At 42.9% G+C, this 24,342-nt stretch overlaps 1 protein-coding gene and 1 long non-coding RNA gene across 2 annotated transcripts; one reads left to right on the plus strand and one right to left on the minus strand.

The window, feature by feature from the left end:
* Positions 1 to 4,487: 4,487 nt before the first annotated feature.
* Positions 4,488 to 13,469, minus strand: LOC127534657 (uncharacterized). The gene is made up of 2 exons (XR_007942890.1): positions 11,819 to 13,469; positions 4,488 to 6,317 (listed from the first exon to the last, which is right to left on the minus strand). It is a non-coding gene; the product is annotated as an uncharacterized LOC127534657 (long non-coding RNA).
* Positions 13,470 to 13,934: 465 nt separating this feature from the next.
* Positions 13,935 to 24,067, plus strand: nr2f1a (nuclear receptor subfamily 2, group F, member 1a). Its single transcript, XM_022192654.2, has 3 exons — positions 13,935 to 15,296; positions 16,734 to 17,261; positions 21,195 to 24,067. Exons 1-3 carry the CDS (start codon positions 14,864 to 14,866, stop codon positions 21,467 to 21,469), a joined length of 1,236 nt encoding a protein of 411 aa, XP_022048346.1. The 5' UTR covers positions 13,935 to 14,863; the 3' UTR covers positions 21,470 to 24,067.
* Positions 24,068 to 24,342: the final 275 nt, after the last annotated feature.

The following is a 24,342-nucleotide window of genomic DNA, read 5'->3' on the forward strand; positions in this document are numbered from 1 at the left end:
TCAAAAAGAATAAAACAACACCGCTGTCTCTAAATGGCCTAGAAACAAAAAGCAGTGGGGAGAAATTACACTCAAAAAGCAGATGATTTTGTCACACAGCTGATTTTTAAAGAATATTTATAAATGTACAGTTTCCTCAGTATTTTTTGCACCAGTTGACGACTTCTACAGTGCATGATTGTTACAGCATCAAATCTATCCACGGAAAAGGCACATAACTAAAGCATACCACTGACTTTGAACGTACTCACTACTTTTGTACCGCAGCTTTCTGAAATGCTAATATATAGTCTTGTGGAGTAGCAACAATACTTCCAGTGTGTTCCCCAGAGCTGGAGGGAGAAGGCAGAGCAAGACAAAGACGGTTTTTAATCTGAGCGGGAAGCATACAGTGGCGATTCACTGTGACACGGTGATTGATATGAGTGAGTAGTGTATTTACTGAGTCTGACGGGATAGGAGAAAGAGAGTGTTTTCTTCCCATCCATACATTTATCTCCCTCCATAAATCACTGCCAATGGGATGCATAAATGTGGATGAGCAAACGTCGTATTGCTCCGACTCGGGCAATTCCACTTTGACCTTTACATTTGGCATTGGTCACTGGTGCTAAATGCGTGCCTCGACCTCCCCTGACCTTGGACTATTCATATTTAATAGCCATGAAGCCTGATGGTTTCTGCAGACAACATAGAGTATCCAGACACAAACCAGACGTGGGGTTGCTTGTCATGCAAAACAGCATTTAATGTCGAAGTTTGAAATTTTTACTCGCAAATGGCTCGTCTACTTTTCTGCGCCTATGAACATACCACACAGAGGGAGGAAGAGAAGATATAGTTGTTTCTTTTGTTCTCATCAGTCTGCGTCTTTATAGCTTTGATTCCATTACCCCCTACCCAGCGGCTCTCTATGATGTCCTATGTCCATCCTAACCTTTGACTCCAGCCAATGCTTTAAAGGTTCTGCACTTTGCCCTCTCCCATTTGACCTGTCTGAAGTATACCTTTATAATTGCCCCTGTCGCTATCAAATGCACATATGAGAGGGTGCAGGGACAGGGAGCCCAAGTCTGTCCTGTAACCTTTTGGCCTCTCGTTCATCCATTCTCCTCAAAGCAAGCACAGCAGGTTTCCTCCCCCTACCCACAATCCCATACTGTATTAGTCTACATGTCGGAGTTATTGATGGCGCTCTGGAAATATTTTATTGGTCAGTCATGACCTTTGACTGGGGCAATGCGAACACTAACCCCCCTAAAGCTTCCTATCGACATGTATATGTGTATGATCAGATGGCTAATAGAAGTATAGATTTAGAATGGCTGAAGACTTAGTCATTTGGATTTTAACACTGTGAGGTCAGCATTGCTTTCCCCACTATGCATGTGTAGGATCAATAGGCAAAACACATATTGAGTTCCTTTTAATGGAAACTATCGAGTGAAGCTCAGAAAAGGTATTTTTAGATAAATGAGTAATGAAAACACAAAAATATGGACAAATGGATAGTACTATGTCACATAAAATAAGGTTTTAAAAGTACAAATGGCACCATTGAAATATAATTCTTTGATTGCTAAAATGCAAGATACAAACAGTCGATAAAAAAACATTATATGCACTCCAAAAGGATAAATCCTTTCCTCGCACCATCCTCTTGTCTTCTCCCGTTATTCCACATAAGTCTCTTCATCAAGAGAAGTGTAGCTTGCACTGAAGCACCTACAATTAAGATAAGCCCAGCCACAACTGGACAATTACCTGCCAACTAACCTTTTCTGCCGGCACTTAAGAACGTAAGGACCCCCGAGGATAGATGTGCCCTGAGTAGAACAAGCTCTTCAACAGGCCAGAGAGAGAGGGAGGGAGGAATGTAATGTATGAGAATGGATGGGGTAGAGAGAGAGTGTCAAAAAGAGAGAGAAAATGATAGAAATAGAGAAAAAGACAGTATCATGGTGAGATTACCTAATCCTCTGTCTGAGAGGAGTATTTGAAGGACCTGGTGGTGTCAGACATGAGGCGGCTTTGTGGAGGTTTACCCAGGAGAGGCCAGCTTAGCGGGGGAATCCAGCGGAACACCAGGTGACCAGTGCTCTGTCCCCAAGCACAAACCTCAGCTTGTGGCTTTGTAAACACTGTTAAATTGATTGCAGGGAGCTGATGAGATTTCCCTGCAGCCTGGGTCATTATCACATTGTGTAGCAGCTCTAATTCACTCGTACAGAGGCCTCTATGGATTGTCAGCCTTTTTTTTCCCTCTTCTTTTTTATTTAACGCTGTCATTTTTAATGTAAGTGACAGTGTTTTCTGTCAAAAGTACAAATCTGTCGAGCAGTGTGTGAATGGAACTGAGGTGGTAAACATGCAGGAATTTAAAAACTGAAAAGCAGATTTCTTTGTATTTCATCTCCTAATTCATGGCGCAGCATTTTTTTTTTTTTTTAATACAGGTAAGGGTGTTACGATCTACCCTCCTGCACAGCGGGGTGAGTTTCAGCACTGTATGATATCTGATCCCAAAAACCCTGCAGGGCAGCCACAGCAAATCAACAATGGATTAATGGATGTGGTTCTGCTCATAAATCTCTGTGGGGACTGGAAAGCATTCGAGGACAGTCAGCCTGTAGTGGTGTGCTTAATGTTACAGGCAGTTTGGGTTTCCCATCGTTCAAGGCGCTGACAGAGTAGTAAAGATGTGGCAGCATCTTATGTCTGTGTTAAATCAGTGAATGTCAGGAATGCTAGATTGTCAGTCTGCGGTGCTGAGAGCTGTACCAACACTGATTCATTGATACCGATTTGTTTATAAATAACTCCAATGCTTTGCCATAGCTCTTAGTGTGAAAAAGAATAGCTTCATGCACTGTAGAAAAGACAGGGGGAAAAAAGACGTGTTGTGCTGATACGCCCTAATTCACCCATGTCAGTACAACCCTTCAACCTTAGCCTAGTGTGGTAAGGCCTTGCCATAGATCACAGTGGTTAACAGTTAGCTGTTCCTGCAGGTGTGTAGGGAATGGCAGTAACAGCTTCCATTACTGGAGAGAATGGCCCAACTCCCACAGCCCCCTCCAGACAGTGCTGTCATTACCCATCCATTGTGAGGCCTGAGAGGGAGCTGTAAGTATGGCAGACTTATGGCTTTGTTAGAGTGACTGGATGGTCTCCTCTGGCTCAACACAGGATAAGGAGGGACGGTGGTATGGAAGGATGGCCAGATAGAGTGATAGAGATGGAGGATGAGGATGAATCGAACAGCCCACGTGCCCCGCCGCCGCACCACCCCCTGACGTGCTTGTGAGTAGAGTGCAGGCTGTAAGGTGGGGAGGGTTATTTGGTGCTATTTTTACAAGAAACGGGTTGATTTGTCTTAGGCCATTACCGTCTATTACAGCTGCGAGTCTTGGGGAAAAGGTGGGAAGCGGCAGACGCTGGCATTCTGCCTAAAGAGAAATCAATGAAACAAATTAATCCTTCGCAGGCTGCAGTGACACCGTAATCCATCATTCAGGGGGCGCTTTTACACACTGAATCAGGGAGCAAGGCAGGGAGGAGGAGAAATTGGCGGATTGGTGGGTGGGTGCATGCTGGTTGAGGCAGGGTGGGGGAGAGAGAGAGAGAGAGAGAGGGAGAGAGCGGCCCAAGCCCCTGGGGGACAGGGGCAGACATCCATGCTTCGGTAACACTGGGGTAACAGTGGGTGGTGGCAGGGAATCGAGTGGCTCTGAGCCCGTCCTTTACATCCTTGAGCTGCCTGTGGACATACAGAGTAGGAGGAGGAGGAAAGGGACATAAACACAGTCAACTAAACCGCACTGTGGACGTGGACATGGCCATGGCCGTGATTACACACATATGCAGACGTGCATTTTCCCTGTCACTTGATGGCATTTTAAGCTGATGACTGATGGTGAGAATGATGCAAAAGCTTTATCATTTATTTACATTGGAAATACAGGCTGCCCATTGATGTGTAGAACTAACAAGGATGTGAGAAAAGCAATTAATGAATGAGGTATAATAGGTTCCACCCTTTTCTTATTGCAGCTTCATTGTAGCACATTTAAGAGCTTTCTGCATTGTCCTAGTGATGACATATTCTCTTGCATTATAGATCTTTATAGCAGCAGACCTCTGTGCAGGTATCCTCGTCCACAGATACTCAAGAAGCTCACTGCCCTCTTGCCTGAGAAGACAAAACTACACTGAAGCACGGCCCACCATCTTGCTATTCAAAGCGGAGAGCTGTAAACATGCACCCAGATTCACCATTGTGATGCGCCATTGCACAGCCAATTAGAGCCCAGATCTATCCCTGTGATTGAGACATGTGATCAGCTACCCTGCGAGGAAACAGTCTTGTCCAGGCCAAGATCCATGTGAAGCAGCTGTACCCTCCGATGAATCATGTAACAGCCGACATCAAATGGTATCACAATTCAAGTGGGAGTGAGGAGTGAAAAAAAGCACATACGCGCATATCGAGATTGATGTGTTTTTATTAAGATCTTTGCTGTGTTGCATTGCCTTTTAGTAATCTTACATCATTATGGAAGCAAGTTCAAGAGCATGATCCACTCGGTGTTACTGTATCAGCCTGCTTTGCTGGTCTCCAGGCTCCTTTGCGACACTGTGGCTGCTCGGCTGACGTTCATCGATGGTGACTGCGTGTGTTTTATACAGCAGTGACTTGTAGCCGGAGCTCTGATGGAGGGTGGTGACGCTTAGGATGCCAGGTACATTCCATTTAAGCCACACACACACAAAAAAAGTTCATACAGAAACAACAAGCACAAGCATTATTTGCCGTGTCATTGTAATAGGGGGTGCCACTTACCTTAACCAGCTTCCAGAGGAGGACTGCCAATAGCTCCCCCCTTTTTTCCCCCTTCTAAAGACACAGGTGGTAGCATTCTGTGGAATGGCATGTTAGAAAATCAGAGAAAATAGTGGGTGTAGGGGGGAAAAAAGAGGGGGGGTGAGTGAATGTGCTGGGAGAGGAGAGAAGGGAGGGAGAGTTTGAGATTAGGCAGGGTGGGGCAGCGGAGAGGAAGGGTAAAGGGAGCGAGATTGGGGATAGAAGGCGAGGAGAGGGAGGGCAGAGGAAGAATTGAAAAGATGGAAAAATGTGGGGATATTGCAGCAGAGCGGATGGTGTGAGGGAGGCAGAGTGAGAAATGTTGCCGGAAATGCTAGAGCCAGCAGCGTGTAAAAAAACCACACTGCAACATTTCTCATCCTTGACATCACTGACAGGCTTTCCAAACACACACACTGTGCTTTCAAAGTGCAGGGTTGTAATATCCAAATCTTTACCACAGCTTCCCCTCTCAGATCATACTCTTTTGTTTTCATTCCTTCTGTAAACAAGGCAGATGTCAGGGATATTAAATTTAACCAGTGTTGTAATTCTTAATTTGAAGGGTGTGTGCTTTTAGATTCCCACAGCGAATACTATAAAACATGTTTGTGTGTAATGAGAACATTCTCTGACTCGCTCAAAGTCGTAGAAGAGACACGCTGAGAGGAGTAAAGGGGTGAGGAATGACGGATATGAGGAGAAGGGAGGAGGAGGACAGAAGATTGTTGTGGAATGTTTGCAGTTCTGGCCAGAACTCGACCATCTCATTTGTCAGGGCTTGACCCCAACTCTGAGGTCAAAGGTCAAAGGGAAAATCTGAGGGAAACTGGCTCGACTATCACCCACGCAGACACGAGTAAACATACAAACATGTGTGAGAGTGTCTCTCCTTCAGCCTGCTCTCACACATAACTCAAGCTCATGCGCACTACATCTGTATATATCATCATTAAAATCCCTCCTAGTCTTATTTGTTTTATTAATACTGAGTGTTATGTTGACCTCTAGTTATGAAAAGATCAGCTGCCAGTTTCCCAAAAAGCATTCTACGGCCTTTTTCCAAAACAAATCATTGAAGAAGAATTTGAGGATGCTTGGATTCCTTTCTGAGCGGGAACACTCGGGTTGTGCTTGATAAACACACACTCCAGTAATGTACATAAGGAGAAAGAACAAAATCTGAACTGAGCGGTGTAAGTCAAAGAAGGCAGCTTCTTAAGATCAACTCTGAGAGTGGCAATTAATTCACCTTTTATGTTATATTTACCACATATGTGACTCTATGTATCTGCCAAGTGATCACTACACTCAGAGTTAGCAGTGGTATCGCTGTCACTGTCCTATAATCAAACGGCACTCGTCATAAATCACATCCCGTCCATGTGTCAGTCCTTGCACCACACCGACTTGTCCCACTGTGTTTCCGAACGTCAGGCCGCCATGTAGCTCTCTGCCTGCGAGGAGACAAACAACACAAACTCGGTTACACAGGGCAAGGTTAGCTCCACTGAATCACTCGCACAAACTCTCTGCTTCAAGTTTCAAATTAGAGGCAGCATAAAGCAGGCCGTGACAATGTGGGTGGCCCGCTTTGGTGGCAACACTGGACACCTGTGAGTCACATGGCATTAAGACAATGGCTGACAGCAGCCACACCTTGGACACTGAAAATGATGCAGTGGCGTTTTTATTAATCCCTCTGCAAACAATGAGTAGTATGACCTTATTTAATATGACAGTTCTCTCGTCACACTTCTGCAACACCACCCGTAAGGAAACAAATTGTTCATTTTTGTTGTTTAAAATTCAGCCTCCCTCCTTTTTCTCTGCTGTAAAAAACAGACAGGTAGCACAGTGGCTGATATTCTTGGCTTTGAGATGCATCTTAAATCGTACACCTTTGTCATTCTTTGGCCGGAGACATCAAACAGGTGCTATGAATAATTTATCTTAAGAGTTTCACATTGATAAGGTCACAATCTGCCAGGTCTGGACACTAAACACAGGCCATCTTCACACCTTCACTTCACTGTCTTTTTACACACATGTGCCCTCACACACACACACACACAAACAACAGACACACTCCTTTCAAAGGAAGATACACAAAAATCTCAAGAGGCTTTTTTCTGTGTGTGGGTGTGTGCGAGAATAAGATATCTTGTTTTAAATATTATTTTGGATATTTCTTTCAGTCGGAAATGTATGATTTGTTGAAAATTATACATATATATTTTACAGTTTGCTTCATTGACTGATGTGTTCTTTATTTTAGTATAATAATAAATAATTTTTCACAGGTATTAAAGGGGAAACAAATCAAAGCAAAACTTTGATTGAAGCTTCACGTCCATGTTTGTTAATTTACAGCGCAAAATATTCTCAAGGTTGTTAACATTTCTTTGACTCCAACTGCCTCTGAGAGTTGGTGAGGAAGTTATTTTCTGTTTCCTCTTTACTTTTGTAAACTAGACTGCAGCAGTGTGCTCAGTCATTCTCTGCTCCAGCATGTTGATGGTTCAGCTACACTACATTTCTAATTAAGCTCCTGCTGTGTGTTGGTTTTTTTGGGGGGGAAATATAGGAGGGAGGAGAAAAATAGTGCAGTGCTAATATCATGCCACTCACTTCTAACCTAAAGATAAACAAGTGAAAAAGTTCAACCAAAAAGGTGGCAAACTAACAATCAATGCAGGGCTTCATCCCCAGCAGTGTCAAAATCAATACAGCCACAAGAGAAATAATTAGTTTCTATGTCCCCATCAGTTTCATATTTAGTTTGATGTGCATTTATTCATCATAAATATTCATCTAAACTCTTTTTAGGTGGCTCCTCCATCCACTCCACTACTATGACAGTGACAGGACACTATGCACGGTGAGCTCGGTTTCTAAACCCCCTCTGAAATCACCCAGAAAAACACTCCTCCACCGCGTTGACCCCCTTCCTTCCTTCCTTCCTCCCCCTTCTCCTCCCTCCCCTGTCTCTCTCGTCTTGTTCGCTCTCCCCCCTCAAATAATCGCAATACTTCTTAAAAACGGTTTTGCACTCTTCTGTGTCGGAGGGTAATCTCGCTCTTCTGTCGCTGAGCTATATTTCTACGGTGTGTTGTCGGATAATGTGAGGATGGGATGAAAGGTAATCTGCGTGCAGAATTCCTAAAGCTCCCTTATCCTTGTTGAATTTCTCAAGAATTCCACCTTTGGCCCCCGGTTTCCCTGAAATAAATTACCTTAAGGGCGAGATGCCTTCACGCACCCCCGTTCAGGTCCAAGTATTTTTTTTTCTTTTTTTGCGTTGCCCTCTTTAAGCGCAGTCAAACAGGTATTAAGTCGTGTTTTAATTCACTTTATTCCTTAAGGCTGCATCGCTCACTGGATTTTTTGACAGGCAGACAAGAAAAATGTGCTGTTGATCATTTCTGACTGCAAAGTTGCACTGAATTGACGCGGTCATTTTAAAGACTATTGACAGTCATAAAAAATCAAATCCCATGTCAGTTGATTTCCTCTTAGTTTGCTCTGTGTGCGCCTCAGCTGCTGATTGATACTCTCTAGGCTTCCTTTCACACTGTATCTCTAAGAAGTACACACGCTGTTGAAAATCTGTTTCCTCTCATCCAGCTCCTGGTACTTAAAGTTTGGTTTTTTGGTGTACTACAAAATTACAGTGTTTGCACTGTGGAACCACGAGGGTTTCAGTGCTAATGGATTTATAATCTCCGTCTCTGGGACCATCCAAAGTAATTAGCACATAGGCTCTAAAGAAATGATGGTTAGTGAGCAATAAAGCCATTGCCCATAGCATAAACTGACAGTCCCTCTAACTTAACTCCAACCTCAAGCCTAATTGGGAAAGTCGTTGCAGTTATTGTCCTCAATTATAGTCTGGGATACAAAAACCCTGGAAAGAGACTTTCATTCATCACGTGCAGAACTGAAGGAGCGCAAATCTCTGGAGACGCGAGTCCATATAAAAAATAATGAGAAAAATAGACAATATTTACATGCAAACTAGGAGGATTCACACTGCAGGATAATGTCATTTTGGAGTTAAACTAAAGCCCTTGTAGGACTAAAAGATAACTCTAAAAGTCATCCATGATGTAATAATAAAGTAACAGGGTTATTATAATACGCTTAAAGTCACATTTGCCCAAACACACAGATTGCAGTTTGAATTTAAGCTTCTCCTGTTTTATGGAGACACTTCTTTGTAGTTTCAAGTGATAATTAATAAACATTCTATTTTTTTTAACTCTTGCTGCCTTGTTAACTATTTAGGTCTTAAATGCTATAAGTCTAAGGATATTTCCACTATTTCTCACGGATGGCCTTTCCATTAAGAGCAATTAGATTATGCCTATTGAAAGTTGCTGATCCATAGAAGAAAAAAAGCAATCGGATAAAAGGCGATTTCAAGTGACCTTCTCGTCCCTTTCACACCAATCTGAGCCTCCAGAATAATTTGGGGATCAGATTTGAACAAAAAAAAGAAAAAAGCAAGAGAGAATCCTCTCACCCCCCCTCCACCCAGCCCCCTACCCTTCATCCCCCCTCCTCCCCTTTTCAACACGCAAACCCACTCAAAGCAACAAAACCGCCAATTCAAACATAAGAATCACTTACATTTTTTATTTTTTTTTATTTTAATTAGGACTTAAAAACAAAGTCAACACTGTCATATATTTGTAAGTGGGCTGTATGAATTTTGCGTTTACTGGCTATTAATATGTTAAGAAATTGTGTTGTAGCTTCTGAGTTCCCAGCTAAAGGTCAAAATAGCAAAAGGTGGTTCATTTAGGTCAAAGGCCTTAATGTCATTTTACATTTGACGTTTTCACAAAACACACGCTGTGGCTGTTTACGTGAAAATGACAAGAAGGTTGGAAGCACATTTCCAAACACAAATTATGATCAAATATATATTATTAAAAGATAAGCAGGAGACTAAAATGTGTGTTGTCTTAATTGTCAAATGTGAAACAGACTGGTCTGATGTTACTGATCTTCTCTGCTGGGTCAGTTCATTCTATAAAATGTACAATCAGTGTCTTCGCTAACAGGTGAACCCGTGTCATGACACTATCAGCAGTTTACCCACAAAAGCAGCAGCATCTTTAATGAAAAGAACTTCTGGGACTGACTTTTCCACGCTGTTCAGAAACACAGTGTAAAGTTATTTGTTGCTGCATGTTTTGCTGGGTTTGATTATTCATCTGTGTCCATTCTTCACAGGAGCAGTCAGGACCAACACTGGAGATGTGTGGCGACGCCTGGTTCCCCCACATTAAGGTGTCCATCAACTTAAATCGTTTCAGTTGTTTAATTATTTCAATTTTGCAGTCAGGTGTTAAAGTCGCAGGGATCAGCTGCATGTGGCCCTTTAGCCCGGCGCCCAGAAACGTAACACTTCTGTGTACACAGGAGGCATTTGGAACAGAGGCCCCTGGAAAAGGGAATCAGCCTCGAAGCCAATACACCGTCTTATTGACTATATTCTGTGGTTATAACCCTGATGTGATTACACACAATCAATAATAAACAGACCCTCGCCCATTTATAAATCTCTACATCCGTTTGCATCGCTTTAAACGCTCTAAAATGCGCTCTTGTGGTGATCTGTTGTTTTATTAGGGGGCCTTGCACTTATGACCTCAGTGTTTTCCCAACTGATTGTTGCTGCTTGTTGGTTTCAGCTGTACTTTTAAAAAAAGCTGCATTTCGTGAGTCTTATAAAGTGAATGTGTGTACAGAGGGCATCAGTTATTGATCACACATTTGGCAAAACTGCAGTGTGCTTCCTACTCTTATAAATGTTTAAAAAAGAAGGTCCTTTGACAAAACTATCCTACAAGGGGAAATTTAAGCAGTCGTAGAAAATCTATTTGTGGTTTATTCAATTTAGTTTAAAATGGAAAAAAGTCAGAATCATCGTCTGTATTCTACTAATTATCTGTTGCAAAGCAAACCATCACGGCTCCTTTATGGTGCGCAAATGCATCCATCACCGGAATGACACGTTTAATAATGGGATTATGTAATTCTTTGCATGTTTTCTGTGAGTTCATGTTTTATAGAGACAGGCATAATTTTCTGTGCAAATTATAGAAGTAGAAAAGTTGAAGATTGGGACAGGGAAAATTAATTTTCATTGGCTTGCGTAAATTATTAATTAGCCTGAACTTTATTTGGCCATGGGAGGATTAAGTGAAATGTTATTATGTAAGGTTATTTTTACAAAGCTCCTCGACGTGCGCTTTGTCCTGGAAAAAAGTTAACCTGGCCTAGATTGCACGTCATTTATTTTATATCACTTTTCATTCCAGTCCCTCCACATCAATAATGCTGCTTTGATAAATCACCTTGCATGTCATGTAACATTTCCTCGCTGCAACCTTTTCTCACACATTACGCGTTCTTCACTTTGCGTTGAATTTTATTTTTGTCGTAAATCTATAATATTTGCATGTCGTGGCTGCCCTGGCTAAACTGGTACTTGGAGGGAAAAGAGTGTAAAAGATGGGAAACGTCTGGTCTCCTTGATCAGCCTTTTAATCCGGTGACACTATCGCTGAGACAAACAGACCGCTATCGATCTTTTCATTATGTGTTCAACCAACAAATAGCCTCGCAGGTGAGGTACGCGGGACGTGCAAAAAACAAAGTGGCTCCCATGTCCAGCGGTGCTCCAAGCAGCCTGTAATAACATTACTACTATCTGATGGACAAATCTGCAGGGAGCGCTTGGAAAAAGAAGGGAGCGAGCCTCGATAATCGGCGATAATGTGGAGAAAAGAAAGCGACTGTCCACTAGTTTCAAAGTTGTAACTCTGACACGACCCGGGTCCTGTGCACGCTTTGAAGTAAACGGTCATGTGGCGTGACAGAGAATTTAACCTTGCATTAAGAGCCATGTGCAGCGTAGAAGTGCAGAAATAAATGTTGTACTTGCCTCATCGACGGCGGGTTTTATCCAGGCAGAAAGCTGCTCCTCTACTGCAAACCGCAGTCGCCGGTGCTGCTTCTTTTAATGCCCTGCCGTCCACTTTCTCCTTTTTCTCTCGGCGTTTCCCCAGATTTCTATTAGAGCCTCTACCCTGCTCCTATTCGCTGTCCCTCTCACTCTCACTCTCCTCTCCTCTTCTCCTGCGGAGCCTCTTTTTTTCCAATCTGTGGAGTTAAATCTTAATGATACACTTACAGAAAAAAATCTTTGTCCGATTTAATCTTATTGGTTTCACCTTTTCAAAGAGCTGGAGACATGGCCGGGGAGTTTCAGTGGAGTGTCCGAGACAGGGACGGGAGAGAGAGCTCTCTTGTTGAATACTTAAAAAACAACCCATCCCTCCTATGCGTTTTCAAAGGGGGCACTTGCATATTAACGCTCCATTATACCTGCTAATATCTCTGTGTGCTTAAAGATCTGCACACAAACATTTTGTTTATTTTATTTAACTATAATTGCATGTATTATGGACAGTTACTCCTATCCAACGTGGATATTACCATGGTTTTGGAGATTATTTACGCACAGCATTTTGGGTTTAAGGTCCCTCTAAATCTCACGCGATCAAAATGCTAGTCTACTTTTGAGACTGTTTTATTTTATTCTAACTTAACACACATTTTCTGATGGTTTTTGAAAGTTTTTCTCTCCATTTTGCAACTTTTGCATAAAAGCAACTGTACATTCCTGAAACCCCAAAAAGATGAAGGACAACAATGCGCAAAATATGCCCTTATTTTATTTTTAAAGCCATCTTTAAGCTTTAAAAATGCATGTTTGATGACTTGGACATGCATTAATATGAGGCTGTAATTGTACAACGTACGCTAGATGGCAGCGCGATCCAGACATTTTTGAGTTAGAGAGGTAAGCCTGCAGAAACCCTGGTACAAAAAAGCCGGAATCCCCATGCAAATTCCCAGTAACTTCACATGATTTTGAATTAGTGTCATTATTAAGACATAATGTGACACCAGCTCAGTGATTGTGGAGACTATAGGACCTTGGTAATTATTGAATATTGCTTATTCCTCCGTCTAATTTTAGAAATTTTCGGCCGCTGGCAAGGCATCCCGTTTGTACAACATACTGTCTTTTATGCATCATTCTTCCCAGTGACATTTTCCTCATTTTATAAACTGGTTTAAACTAAATTCCAAGTTTTAATCAGCGAGATTTGTGCCGATTACTGGCGACGATGTACCGCAATGCGCATGCCAAGGACAAAACAACGTGTATAAATATAAATCCACTTCAAGCCAACAATGTCATCCGTTCATTTTATAATAAAGATAACAGTCCGAGGCAAACCATTTTGAAACTTTGGGGAATTTCGGAAACAGAATCCCCCTTTCACCGCTGCGCACAGTTTTTTTGGTTTATTTGTCGTGCGTAAAAGCTTTGTCCCCCCTTGCCTTTACCCCGCTTTTTTTGCTATTCTATCCAGGGTTTCTTCCTCTTTTTGGTGACAATAGACGGCCCATACTAATCAGGTTTCAAAGTAAATAGCAGCGCGGGGCGAGCTCAATGTAAATTGTGCCTGTCAGAGCCCCCCAGCCCCTCCAGCCGTAGATGGCAACACTGTAAAAAATATCCAACCTCAGACATCAGCCGGCTCAGCGTTCAGTCTGGAGATCTTGGGCTTTCTATAACGGCAGGGTGAATATTCCATCTCGACGCGAGATGCTTCTACGTGTTTCCAACCCCAATCGATACACCACTGTACATTTTATCACGCCGACTGTGAATTTGTGGCGGAATCTCCCTGCGCGCTCCGCTTTATTTCACGATACCCACTACCTTAAAAAAAAATCTACAAATGACTCGGAGCGAGTCGGGGAACAAGCGGAAATCTGTAAAGTGCACTTGATTTTCTACACTTTATTTTCCGAAAAAGATGACATTCTAACATTTGAACACGAGACCCAGTGACTTATTGAGATGGACATTTTTTGCAGTGACTGAACGGAGGGGGACTCTAACCAATGGAGAGAAAGAGAGGGCTTGGCTATAACCTTAGCCTCCCATTTTCTCTCTCCCTATCCCCCCTCTCCTCCTCTCCTCCTCCTCTATGCAGGGCTCTGGCCAGTCAGTCGCCTTTGATTATCAGTCTCCAGCAGCCCCTCTCTTGGCTCCTTGACATGAGCACCATATAAGGCGCAGCGATCTCCATAGAAACGTGTCAGTTTCAATAGTAGTGTCAAAGTTCACTATATACAGACATTCGCGCAGATCCCCCGTTTCGGAAACATTGCTCTGCTGGTCCTCCCGTTTAAGCGCATTCATTTTTGGGTCTCTCCTTCTTCTTGCATATTCTATTAGTTGTTGGTGTTTTTCCTCTTCTTTTTTTTATCTTTTCTCTTCGTATCTCCATTCCTCCTGCTGGAGAGAGGTGAAACTATACATGGGCACTTCATTCGGCGACGCGGTTTTCTTTCGCTGCTGGGCGAGATGATGAGCTTTATTTAAGAATATAGATGTAAAAATCCGGCTCTTCAGTTTTTTCCTCCCCTCCTATACGGCGAAGACGGGAGTGTAAAGGAGCAAGGGGAAGAGAAGAGAAAGGAATTTATCTCCGCAGCACTTTGGATCGCGTGTCTTTCCAGCAAAAAGGTTTTTTTTTTACTCGTTCCTGCGTCCATGTGAATCGCTCCTGCCTTTTTCTTTGTGGCTATTTTTTATCAAACTGCAATTTGTTACGTCTGGACTCGGGTTTTCCTACAAGATTAGGGATTCCTGAATGGCTGACTGCAATTTACCTTGGAACTGGCCTCCCGATACTTGCATATCCTGATCGGGTGCCTATTCAATCGCCCTCCTGTATTTTGAATGTATTGATCGCGTTGTACTCCCCTTCTTACCCCATATGAGATTGCGTGCTCCGATTTGACTTTGCACTGCCCGTCTTTTGAGATCTCATTTTTCTCCTCTCCGCTTCCTAAACATCGGCGATCATTTCGCTTTATAGCACTTTCCGGGGCCGAGATATGGCAATGGTAGTTAGCGTCTGGCGAGATCCGCAGGAAGACGTGGCCGGAGGACCTCCGAGCGGCCCCAACCCAGCAGCGCAGCCGGCGAGGGAGCAGCAGCAGGCGGCGTCGGCGGCGCCGCACACTCCGCAGACCCCCAGCCAGCCGGGACCCCCGTCCACGCCGGGGACTGCCGGGGACAAGGGGAGTCAAAATTCTGGACAGAGTCAGCAGCATATTGAATGTGTGGTTTGCGGAGACAAATCGAGCGGCAAACACTACGGCCAGTTCACCTGCGAGGGATGCAAAAGTTTCTTCAAGAGGAGTGTACGGAGGAACTTAACATACTCATGTCGTGCCAACAGGAACTGTCCCATTGACCAGCACCACCGAAATCAGTGCCAATACTGCCGGCTGAAGAAGTGTTTAAAAGTGGGAATGCGGCGGGAAGGTGAATATATATATTTTTAAAGCCCACTCATGATTACGCATCCTAGTAGCAGACGAGCAGGGCTGCCATGTTGCATTAAGGTCACAGGCTATATGGCTGGGCATACTGCAGTCTCCATCCGTGTTTTTGAGGGATGTTTGCATGAATGCTTCGTCTTTCTGACTGTGTGAGAGAGGGGCTAAGAGGCCAGTGCAGCCACAGCAGCTATGCTTGTGAATGCAGGTCGCCTGAACAAAGCGGCTCGTCTGGGCTGACCCTTTTATTTTGTTTTTCTCGCAGTCTAAACTGTACTGCTCTCAAGCAAAAGACAGAGGGTCCAACAAGCCCATTTTACGTATAGGGTTTAGAGCAGAAGAGTGCTCGTGTGGATGTGTGTGTGTATACGTCTGTATGTCTGTGAGAGAGAGAGAGTGTGTGTGTGTGTTTGGAGTGTGTGTGTGTTTGGAGTGTGTGTGTGTACAGTGTGCAGGGCTAATAGTCTCTTCTCCAACAGTCCCTTAAGTATGTGCAGCTTACTAATTTATAATTGTACAGTAGGATTTGTAAGCCGCGTGTGTGTGAATGTAAAACGAACACACTCCAAACCCACGTCTCTCTCTGGCTCCTTATGCTGAGTAGACAGCTCAGACACACTGAATAATGTCGCTGAAGTTGTTCATGGCTCATTGTTTTTGTCTTGGTGCATTAGAGGCCGTATAACTTTCCTCTCTGTGTCAAGTGTTTGATTCCAATTTATGCAGACATCCCTCATTTCAAGTCTATTATTTGCAGTACACACTGCAAGCCCATATCTAATGCACAGTGGCTGACATTAATATTTTATTTTTAATATTAAACAGAAGGGGAAATCCTTTTATTCCCAGTTGACCTTTTGATTTGAGCAAAATGTGTAAACATGATTGCATTTGGTAGTAATTATCAATCATATTTGTAACATCTTTGGCCACATTTAATAATTATTTAAATAAACAAAACTCCACATATATATAACGTGAAAGTAGTGTGTAGCTGTGCCTCGAAATGTCATCAGTGGCAAATTAGTTCAATTTACTTTTTGGGAGACAGAAAGTGTGTATGTTTTGTGCGTAAAAGTGGATGTATTTTCATGTGCACACTGCCCTGCTGTATAGCCTGAATCCTTAAATATAAATAGACTCCAAACAGTGTGAAGCTTGAGGGACACAGCACATCTGTTTTGATGAGATGCTCACGCTGTCGATAGAATAATTTGCTCTGAAATATTATAGTCTTACGATCAGATTACGGTGGTCAATATGTTTTGCAAAGCGTGCTGATTTTTAAATTTCAGTGCATGCCGGTTTTTTTCACTCAGAAGAAACACACTAGCTGTAGCCTGCTTTGACGGTTGCACTACTCTTGAACAATGTTTATCAGTCCTGGATGCACATTTCCTCTTTTTCTCTTTCTTTTTGTCAGCGGTTCAGCGAGGACGAATGCCTCCAACCCAGCCCAACCCAGGCCAGTACGCGCTGACGAACGGGGACCCTCTGAATGGCCATTGCTATCTGTCCGGATACATCTCGTTATTGCTGCGGGCCGAACCTTACCCGACGTCCCGGTACGGGAGCCAGTGCATGCAGCCCAACAATATCATGGGCATCGAGAACATCTGCGAGCTGGCGGCTCGTTTGCTCTTCAGCGCCGTGGAGTGGGCGAGAAACATCCCTTTCTTTCCCGACCTGCAGATCACCGACCAGGTGTCCCTTCTCAGGCTGACGTGGAGCGAGTTGTTTGTGCTTAACGCGGCCCAGTGTTCCATGCCTCTGCATGTGGCCCCTCTGCTCGCCGCGGCGGGCCTCCACGCCTCCCCGATGTCCGCGGACCGCGTCGTGGCTTTCATGGATCACATCCGGATCTTCCAGGAGCAAGTGGAGAAGCTTAAGACCCTGCACGTAGACTCGGCAGAGTACAGCTGCCTCAAGGCGATCGTGCTTTTTACATCAGGTGGGTGTCCAACATGTCACACAGAAACACGTCTATAATGAAATGAGGCCTAGTTCCAGTAACGTTACTGGGAGCGGGGTTCCCAGTGCGAAGACGCGTTGTGGTATCAGGAATATGGCTGTCAGGTATAGGCTGGTCACAAATCTGACTTTAGGAGATGTCTGTGTAGCCGATGAAACGGCTATTTTGTCAACAGCTTGCTACATATCCACTTACATGCATTCCCATGTCAGTTGTAGCCGCAGCAGAAGATGTGTAAACAAATCCAGATTGAGTGAACGCATCAAGTTTTTAAGTGTATCCCTCAGTTCAGTGGCCTTTAGATGGGAGATAATTAACAAACTCATAGGTAAATATTTTACAATTGTTGAGTTTAAACTTTTTTTCTGAACAATGTCTGAGCCGAGACCGAGATTGTTCGCGTCCATAAATTTTGGAACAGGTGTCAAATAATCGAGCGTAAAGATGAAATAGTCTATCACTGGGTGATATATGACAGCTGATGCATTTATGAGTGTCGCTGCATGCTTTTATCCTTGTTTTTCGTGCACAAACACATGTCTTGGGGGGCAGGAAATAATCCTTAGCAGACTGAGATCAAAAAAGCTGATGGAAGTTGACTCATATGTCAGTGCATCGCTTCTGTAGGACACAGAGCAGCACTGCTCCATAGATTGTTTGTTAATCTTCGCTGACCTATTAATTTTCTTAGTTATTGAGGATAGTTTTTCTTGTCGCACAGCTTTCAAAAGTAATCAGCGGCATTTAAAAACAAAAAACAAAAACAAAGTAACCTACATTGTTGATAGCTTAATTGATGGCTGACTGGGGCAGGGTCCTAAAGGTCCTTATTTACTCTCGGTGCGTAATTTAGATGCTATTTTGGAGTTAGTTGTGTGCGCTTGGTGCCATTAGGCCTTGTTATGTCAGGGGAGTGTGGTGATTATGGAGAGGAAAAGGAAAGTCTAAACTCACTCACAGGCCCTAAACTACTTGTGAACTTACCTCAAAGTTTTGACCTCATTATCTAATTTTTGGCCCATTACAAAATTCTGTAACATCCTGGTATATAATCTATAATTGGACACGCTCGTGGTAAAATCAGTTTTATTGTGGTTTTCACTTTTGGTTAAATATAGAAATAAGTGGCACTTTCAAAAATCCCTAGAAAGCGGCATAAATACATTTTATGTAGTGGGAGGTGCACACTTGTCATCCAGTATATTTCAGCAATTATTATTTATTATGAACTAAACTTTAAAGGGAACTACAACTGTCCACACATTTTACTTATACTGTTTTGTTTTATATTATATTATATTATATTATATTATATTATATTATATTATATTATATTATATTATATTATAATTTCCTCACACTACATTACAATCTCCTATAGAGTGTGTATATTTTGTAATATTGAGCTGTGTATACCCAGGATTTAAATTATCCAAACTTTAACTTCACTGCTCTTCCAACTTGTAAATAGGAGCTCAGAGATTGTATCCTAAGCTGCTAAACCGCCCTCAGCATTCAGCTTTCCTCCTTTTGGTGAGTACATCACCACATAGGTTTTTCCTACAGTTAGAGGACTTTCTATTTGTTAATATTTTTAGTTTCAGAAGCCATAATAACTACTGTTCAGTTTGGGGGTTTTGGCAGCTCGGTTAATTCGACACGCCAAATTGTGACGGCATACTGAGAGGTAAATATATGTTGTAACTCGAATAATGCGTATTTTGTCTCAGTTAACGTTTCCTTAGTAATGTGACAGCCTTATTTACTATTAGACTACACATCCTGTAATGTAACCGTGCGCACTAGTTGACCATATCTCTGTGCTGTACGGCGTCCTCAGTAATTCACCCCAGATCACCCGGAGAAACTCCATATACACATTAACATCCTCCATGTTTTCGAACAGATCATTTAGTTGGTCTGATAGGCTACAACTGGTGTCGGCAATAGAAAGCCATGTGGCACTTTGCCAAGATCAGCGTGGATTGTTTGCCTGCCTTTAATAACACCAGACTTGTCAGTATTTGATGCATAAATAATGGTGGCCAGGCTAAAGTATTTCACCACAGTTCAGGATCATTGTCCTACATTAACTCCTTATCCACATGTGCACACTGGGCTGTGTGTGTGCGCCTTTGCAAACTTGCAGAAAATAGTCGTTTGCGAATCTGGAAGCGATCTGCTCTTATGCCTGCAGTCTATTGAGGTTGTGGGGTGCAGTGTTGCAGGCAGGCCGAATGGAGAGCTATGGGGTGTCTTACACCAGCCTTCTCTTGATGCATACATCCAACTGCAGCATATTTCGCACAAAGCTTTGAACCCCCATATATCGCTGCTCTGCAAAAATCACACCACGTTTGGTGTGTGTGTGTTTTCTTTACGAGAAATTTCTAAATGTAATTAATTTCAACCGTATTGATCGGTGTAGATTTTAAAAGGGACACTCAGCGTTAATCCAGAGGGATTTGCATACATGGGGCTCTGACCGGCCGCACTAAGGTCACAGTAAATCACCCCGAGATCCCAGCGTTGCCCCCGGGTTCATAAGGTTACTGTGTCTGGCCATAGTGAGTTATAGCACTAAGAAATTAAGAATAGGCTTAAAAGCCTCTGTCCACTGCTTAACGTATAGTGCTTAAAAAACTAAAGCTGTCTTTCTTGTGTAGTGTCTACAAAAGCACAGCTCAGTGCAGAACGTTTTGAGGACAGCCCAGACTTCATGTGGGACCATATACGCCAGCGGTTACGCTGCTTGCGTTTACAGCAGTTTATAAGCAGTAGAACACGCATGCTTGGGTTGTGTGAGGAGCACATCTTTTTATAACTGACTAAAACATGTAAGACACTAACAAGCCTTCAATGCTTTTTGTCTGTCCTGAAGCGAGGCTGCACGAACCCACCAGTGAGCACCAAACACACTCCTCGCATGCGTTGGTGCACAGGCTCCTTTTCTGACATTTTCTGCCGCTTCTGTGTGACTATTGACTTCACCTCCTCTAATAAATTTGATTGCTTTCAGCGGCCTGTCCTATAGGCTCCATCGAAAAACAGGCCAAGAGTGGTCTATGGAGAGAAGAGCGGCGAAATCACTTAACAGCTTACTGCAGAGTAATTAGGTCACATTACATCCAGTGTAATTTCAGATTCATCAGTGCCGTTTATGTTTCCTTATACTTGAATCCCCAGAGTCCAGACATCAAGAGCATCGGCCTGTAGGCCCTATTGCCTACCTTCCACTGCCCCATCACTTCTCACCCTGTTCGCCACCAGCACTGTTTTCATGACATTTACCTCTATATTCTTGCTGATTGCTGTGAGGACAGGCTGCGATATCCTCCACTGAGTTGTGCATCCCCTACTCCAGCAGCAAGTCCCTTGTTTATTCTGTATGACAGTCCCACTCGGTCAGTGTGATGTAGCATGTTTGGGCAGCGTGTTTGTTCATTCCACATTGTCAATAACACGTAATGGCGGGCGTTGAATGATAACCAGGGCGCTTTTGCAGGACGCAAATTGGGTATGGCAAGGTGTGCACTTGCCAAAGCTGAGCCCACTTGAAGCATAAAAAATAATGACCATGTGGCTTTGTATTCAAATTTTGTGCAGATAATAACACCGAATCCAGCAGCAATATAAGCTGAGTTGTACACCTTTAAAAATAACCGATGTGTGTGTTTAATGTCTGTGCTTCTGCTCAGCTGTGCGCTCCTCTGCATGCTTGGTGACCTGACATAGTTTGAAATATAATTCTAATAATATATCTTCAGCCTACATTGTTTGACTTCTACCTTGAAATCTATAATATCAATAGTGGCACATCAGATTTCAGTGGCTTTTCCACAACGTGCTGTTCCTTAGGATTTAGAGGGACAAGAGCTCTTACCACAGTGTTTTTTGGTGTGTGTTTCTCAGACGCTTGCGGCCTGTCGGACGCTGCTCACATCGAAAGCCTACAGGAGAAATCCCAGTGCGCCCTGGAGGAGTACGTGAGGAGCCAGTACCCGAACCAGCCCAGCCGCTTTGGGAAGCTCCTGCTGCGGCTGCCCTCTCTGCGCACCGTCTCCTCTTCGGTAATCGAGCAGCTGTTCTTCGTCCGCTTGGTAGGTAAAACTCCTATTGAAACCCTCATCAGGGATATGCTATTATCCGGGAGCAGCTTCAACTGGCCTTACATGTCCATCCAATGATCCTTATAAGAAAGTGGAAAAAGAGAGGAAAAAAAGGACCAAAATTCAGCACCCCTCACCCCATCCTCCTTCAAGAAGACTATATATAGGACCTTTTCTGAGAAACTTGGAAGACATTACTTTTTTTCTGTCTTCTGGGACTGTGATGGAATACATTATGTACAGAAAATATTGGAACTGGACTTTACACCTGTGTAAATCCACCCTCATCTTCAAGAACAATACTCTTCATTTTGTAAAATACTAGTCTTTATTTTCCTTTTTTGTAAAAAATACAAATAAAATGAAAAACATCATATGCGCAGTAAGAAAAAAGAATCAAGACTTAGCGGGAAAATAATGTTTCCAAGCAATTATAAGAATTGTCCTGTGTCTATGTACCTCTCTGTTTTGTATTTTTTCTGGTTCTAAACCAGGGTTTCTGTGATTCTATACTAATAATTTTTTGATATAACCTTTTGCTTCTTATAATGAGTGCGATATATGTTGTCGAAGCTATGTTCTCCAAGAATTAAAATTGAAGTGAGAATTTAAAAACAGAAAAATAAAGAAATTTAGACAAATAAGAAACAGTCTAATCGCTATGACAATATCACCACTGATGGTTGAACTTTTTCCCAATTGATACGATGGACCTGCAACAGCAGCAAACTGACCTCCAGGACATTTTTACTGACATTTTTACTCCAGGACGTCTGGGGCGCCTTTCCCCGGGCCATGAGTGCGTGTGGAGTCGATCATCAGTCAAAGAGGAGAGACATGAAAATCAAAAGCACTTTTAATATATCATTTCAAATACATTTTGTTTGTTTCGTCTTGAAAAATTTTCATTGTTTCTTGAATTTTATTGGTTGTTGCCTTCAATTTGCTTACTCCATGATGCAGCTTTTTGCAGAAGGGTCGGTTGATGAAGTTGTGTGATGGTGACTGTACTATTAAAAAAAGAAATAGGCAACGATGTCTCATTCTCAAGCATTTTCCTGGACGCAAATGTCAAGATATCTCGGGCTTATTTTAAACCATCTGTGGGAATCTGTTGTCTCTGTGGGCCCCTGGTTTTGCTATATGAAAAGTGCAAGTGAAGCCTGCAGTTACTGAGGCAGAAACATATCATTCTGAATACACGGTTTGCCTCTATTGCACCTACCAATGAAAACGAGGTGATACACGGGATTAAGTGTGGTAATTACACAATAGGTGCATACCTTACATCTGAGCAGACCCACTGACATAACTGGCATTGCGGATACAAAAGCAGCAGAGGCTATACGTGAGGAACCACAGCTCTCTGCCAGCCTGTGAGCGCATTAATGTTTAATATTTTTCCCAGACAGCAAGGGAAGCCTGCGCACCACACAGAAGCCACCTCTATCCTTCCTCCCGTGGCTTAATCAAGGTGATTCTCAACAAAACCAAACAATATTCCCCCCTGTCTCTCTCTCCCTCTCCCTCCTTCGCTCTTAAAAAACTCTGCCTTGATAGTGCATGCCTCAATATTGATGTGGGCGTCATTTGGCAAAAGGGTTAGGCCCCGCTGCAAAGCTGCTGTGATATGCGTGATCAATCTGGAAAATGTATTTTACAGCATGTAAGCCAGTCGATAGGAACACCGAGTGTGATGCATTGTGTGGGAATAGAGAGGAGGAAGGAGAGGGAGGGAGGGATAGAAAGAAAGAGAGAAAGAGAAAGAGAGAGAAGGGGGGTCGAGAGACTATGGAGCCAGTGCTGGGACAAATGAGAGGAGAAACGTGTTAGGAGGAAGTCAAGTGTATGTGTGTGTCTATGTGAGGGGGAAGAGAAAGACAGAAAAGAGGTGGCCTTGGTTTGCCTGATACATTCAGAGTGTAATGAATACATCGATAAGTCCTCAATGTGTTAGATGGGTTACATAGAGTTTCTGTCCTTGCGGTGGTCTGTCTCCATATGTTGCGTTCTCTTCTGTTTTTTTTTTTTTGTTCTTTTTTGTCACCCTATACTCCACAAAATGACAAAGGAAGTCCAGTTCTGTACCTGGATCTACCCTCACTGGCGTAACTGCATTACACTCACAACCCAGAGTGATAAAATGTGATAAATCGGAAGGTGTTATGAGGAAGAAAAATGGGGTTTTCGGTGTGACAATTATTAAATTTGCCTGTTAGTCTCCCCCCTCTTCATCATCAGACGTGTTGCTTGTGTGCCATATTGCCCACATCTTCCTCTGCTGACTGGCAGTGATGAGGGACACTATGAGGAGCTGAACTGCATGCAGCGCGTTGCCATGCCTGACTTTGATATCGCCTTTATTTGTTATCTACCTTATATGACTTTGGAGGGGAGGGTTATTGGTGCCAATGGTTTATTTGATTGTATTGCTTGAAAGCGTTTAAACACGTCAGTGTTAAAAGTATAAATTAGTTGGCGGTAATGCTGGAATGAGGTAGGTTGTGCTTTAGGTTGTCGTCAGATGCTCTCTCATAAGAACACATTTTTTTATTCTTATGACTGATGTGTGTTCCTGTATATTGTACCTATAGCTAAAAATCGACCTGTCTGTGACACTGGGTCATACGCCTTGTTGTCAGGTTACTGTACAAACATAAATGTCATATTTCTTCAGTTTGGATCGTTGTTTTATTTCCCCCTTTTCGTGGATATGATTCTCCCAGAGCTTTAGGTCAGGTGAAAGCTGCACAATAATGAACTGAAGGGGCCTTTCCTTTCTGTTTTATACTGGAGGCAGAATGCACAGAATTTTGCAAACTAAAATTTAAGAATTGACTCAGATAACCAGCAAATATCTAAAACACAACCTTAAATACGTAGCCTGCAGCACTGAGTTATTTAACACGTTTGTCTTTAACGAGGGATCTTTTAAAATTTTATTTTTTAAA

This window comes from Acanthochromis polyacanthus, chromosome 7, assembly GCF_021347895.1.
Source record: "Acanthochromis polyacanthus isolate Apoly-LR-REF ecotype Palm Island chromosome 7, KAUST_Apoly_ChrSc, whole genome shotgun sequence".
Taxonomy (NCBI): Eukaryota; Metazoa; Chordata; class Actinopteri; family Pomacentridae; genus Acanthochromis; species Acanthochromis polyacanthus.

Excerpts from the sequence above, each read along its gene's own strand:
- nr2f1a (XM_022192654.2), top strand. The coding sequence starts at position 14,864 with ATGGCAATGGTAGTTAGCGTCTGGCGAGATCCGCAGGAAGACGTGGCC. Across the intron at positions 15,297-16,733 it reads AGTGGGAATGCGGCGGGAAG|CGGTTCAGCGAGGACGAATG; the intron begins GTGAATATATAT and ends TCTTTTTGTCAG. Across the intron at positions 17,262-21,194 it reads GATCGTGCTTTTTACATCAG|ACGCTTGCGGCCTGTCGGAC; the intron begins GTGGGTGTCCAA and ends TGTGTTTCTCAG.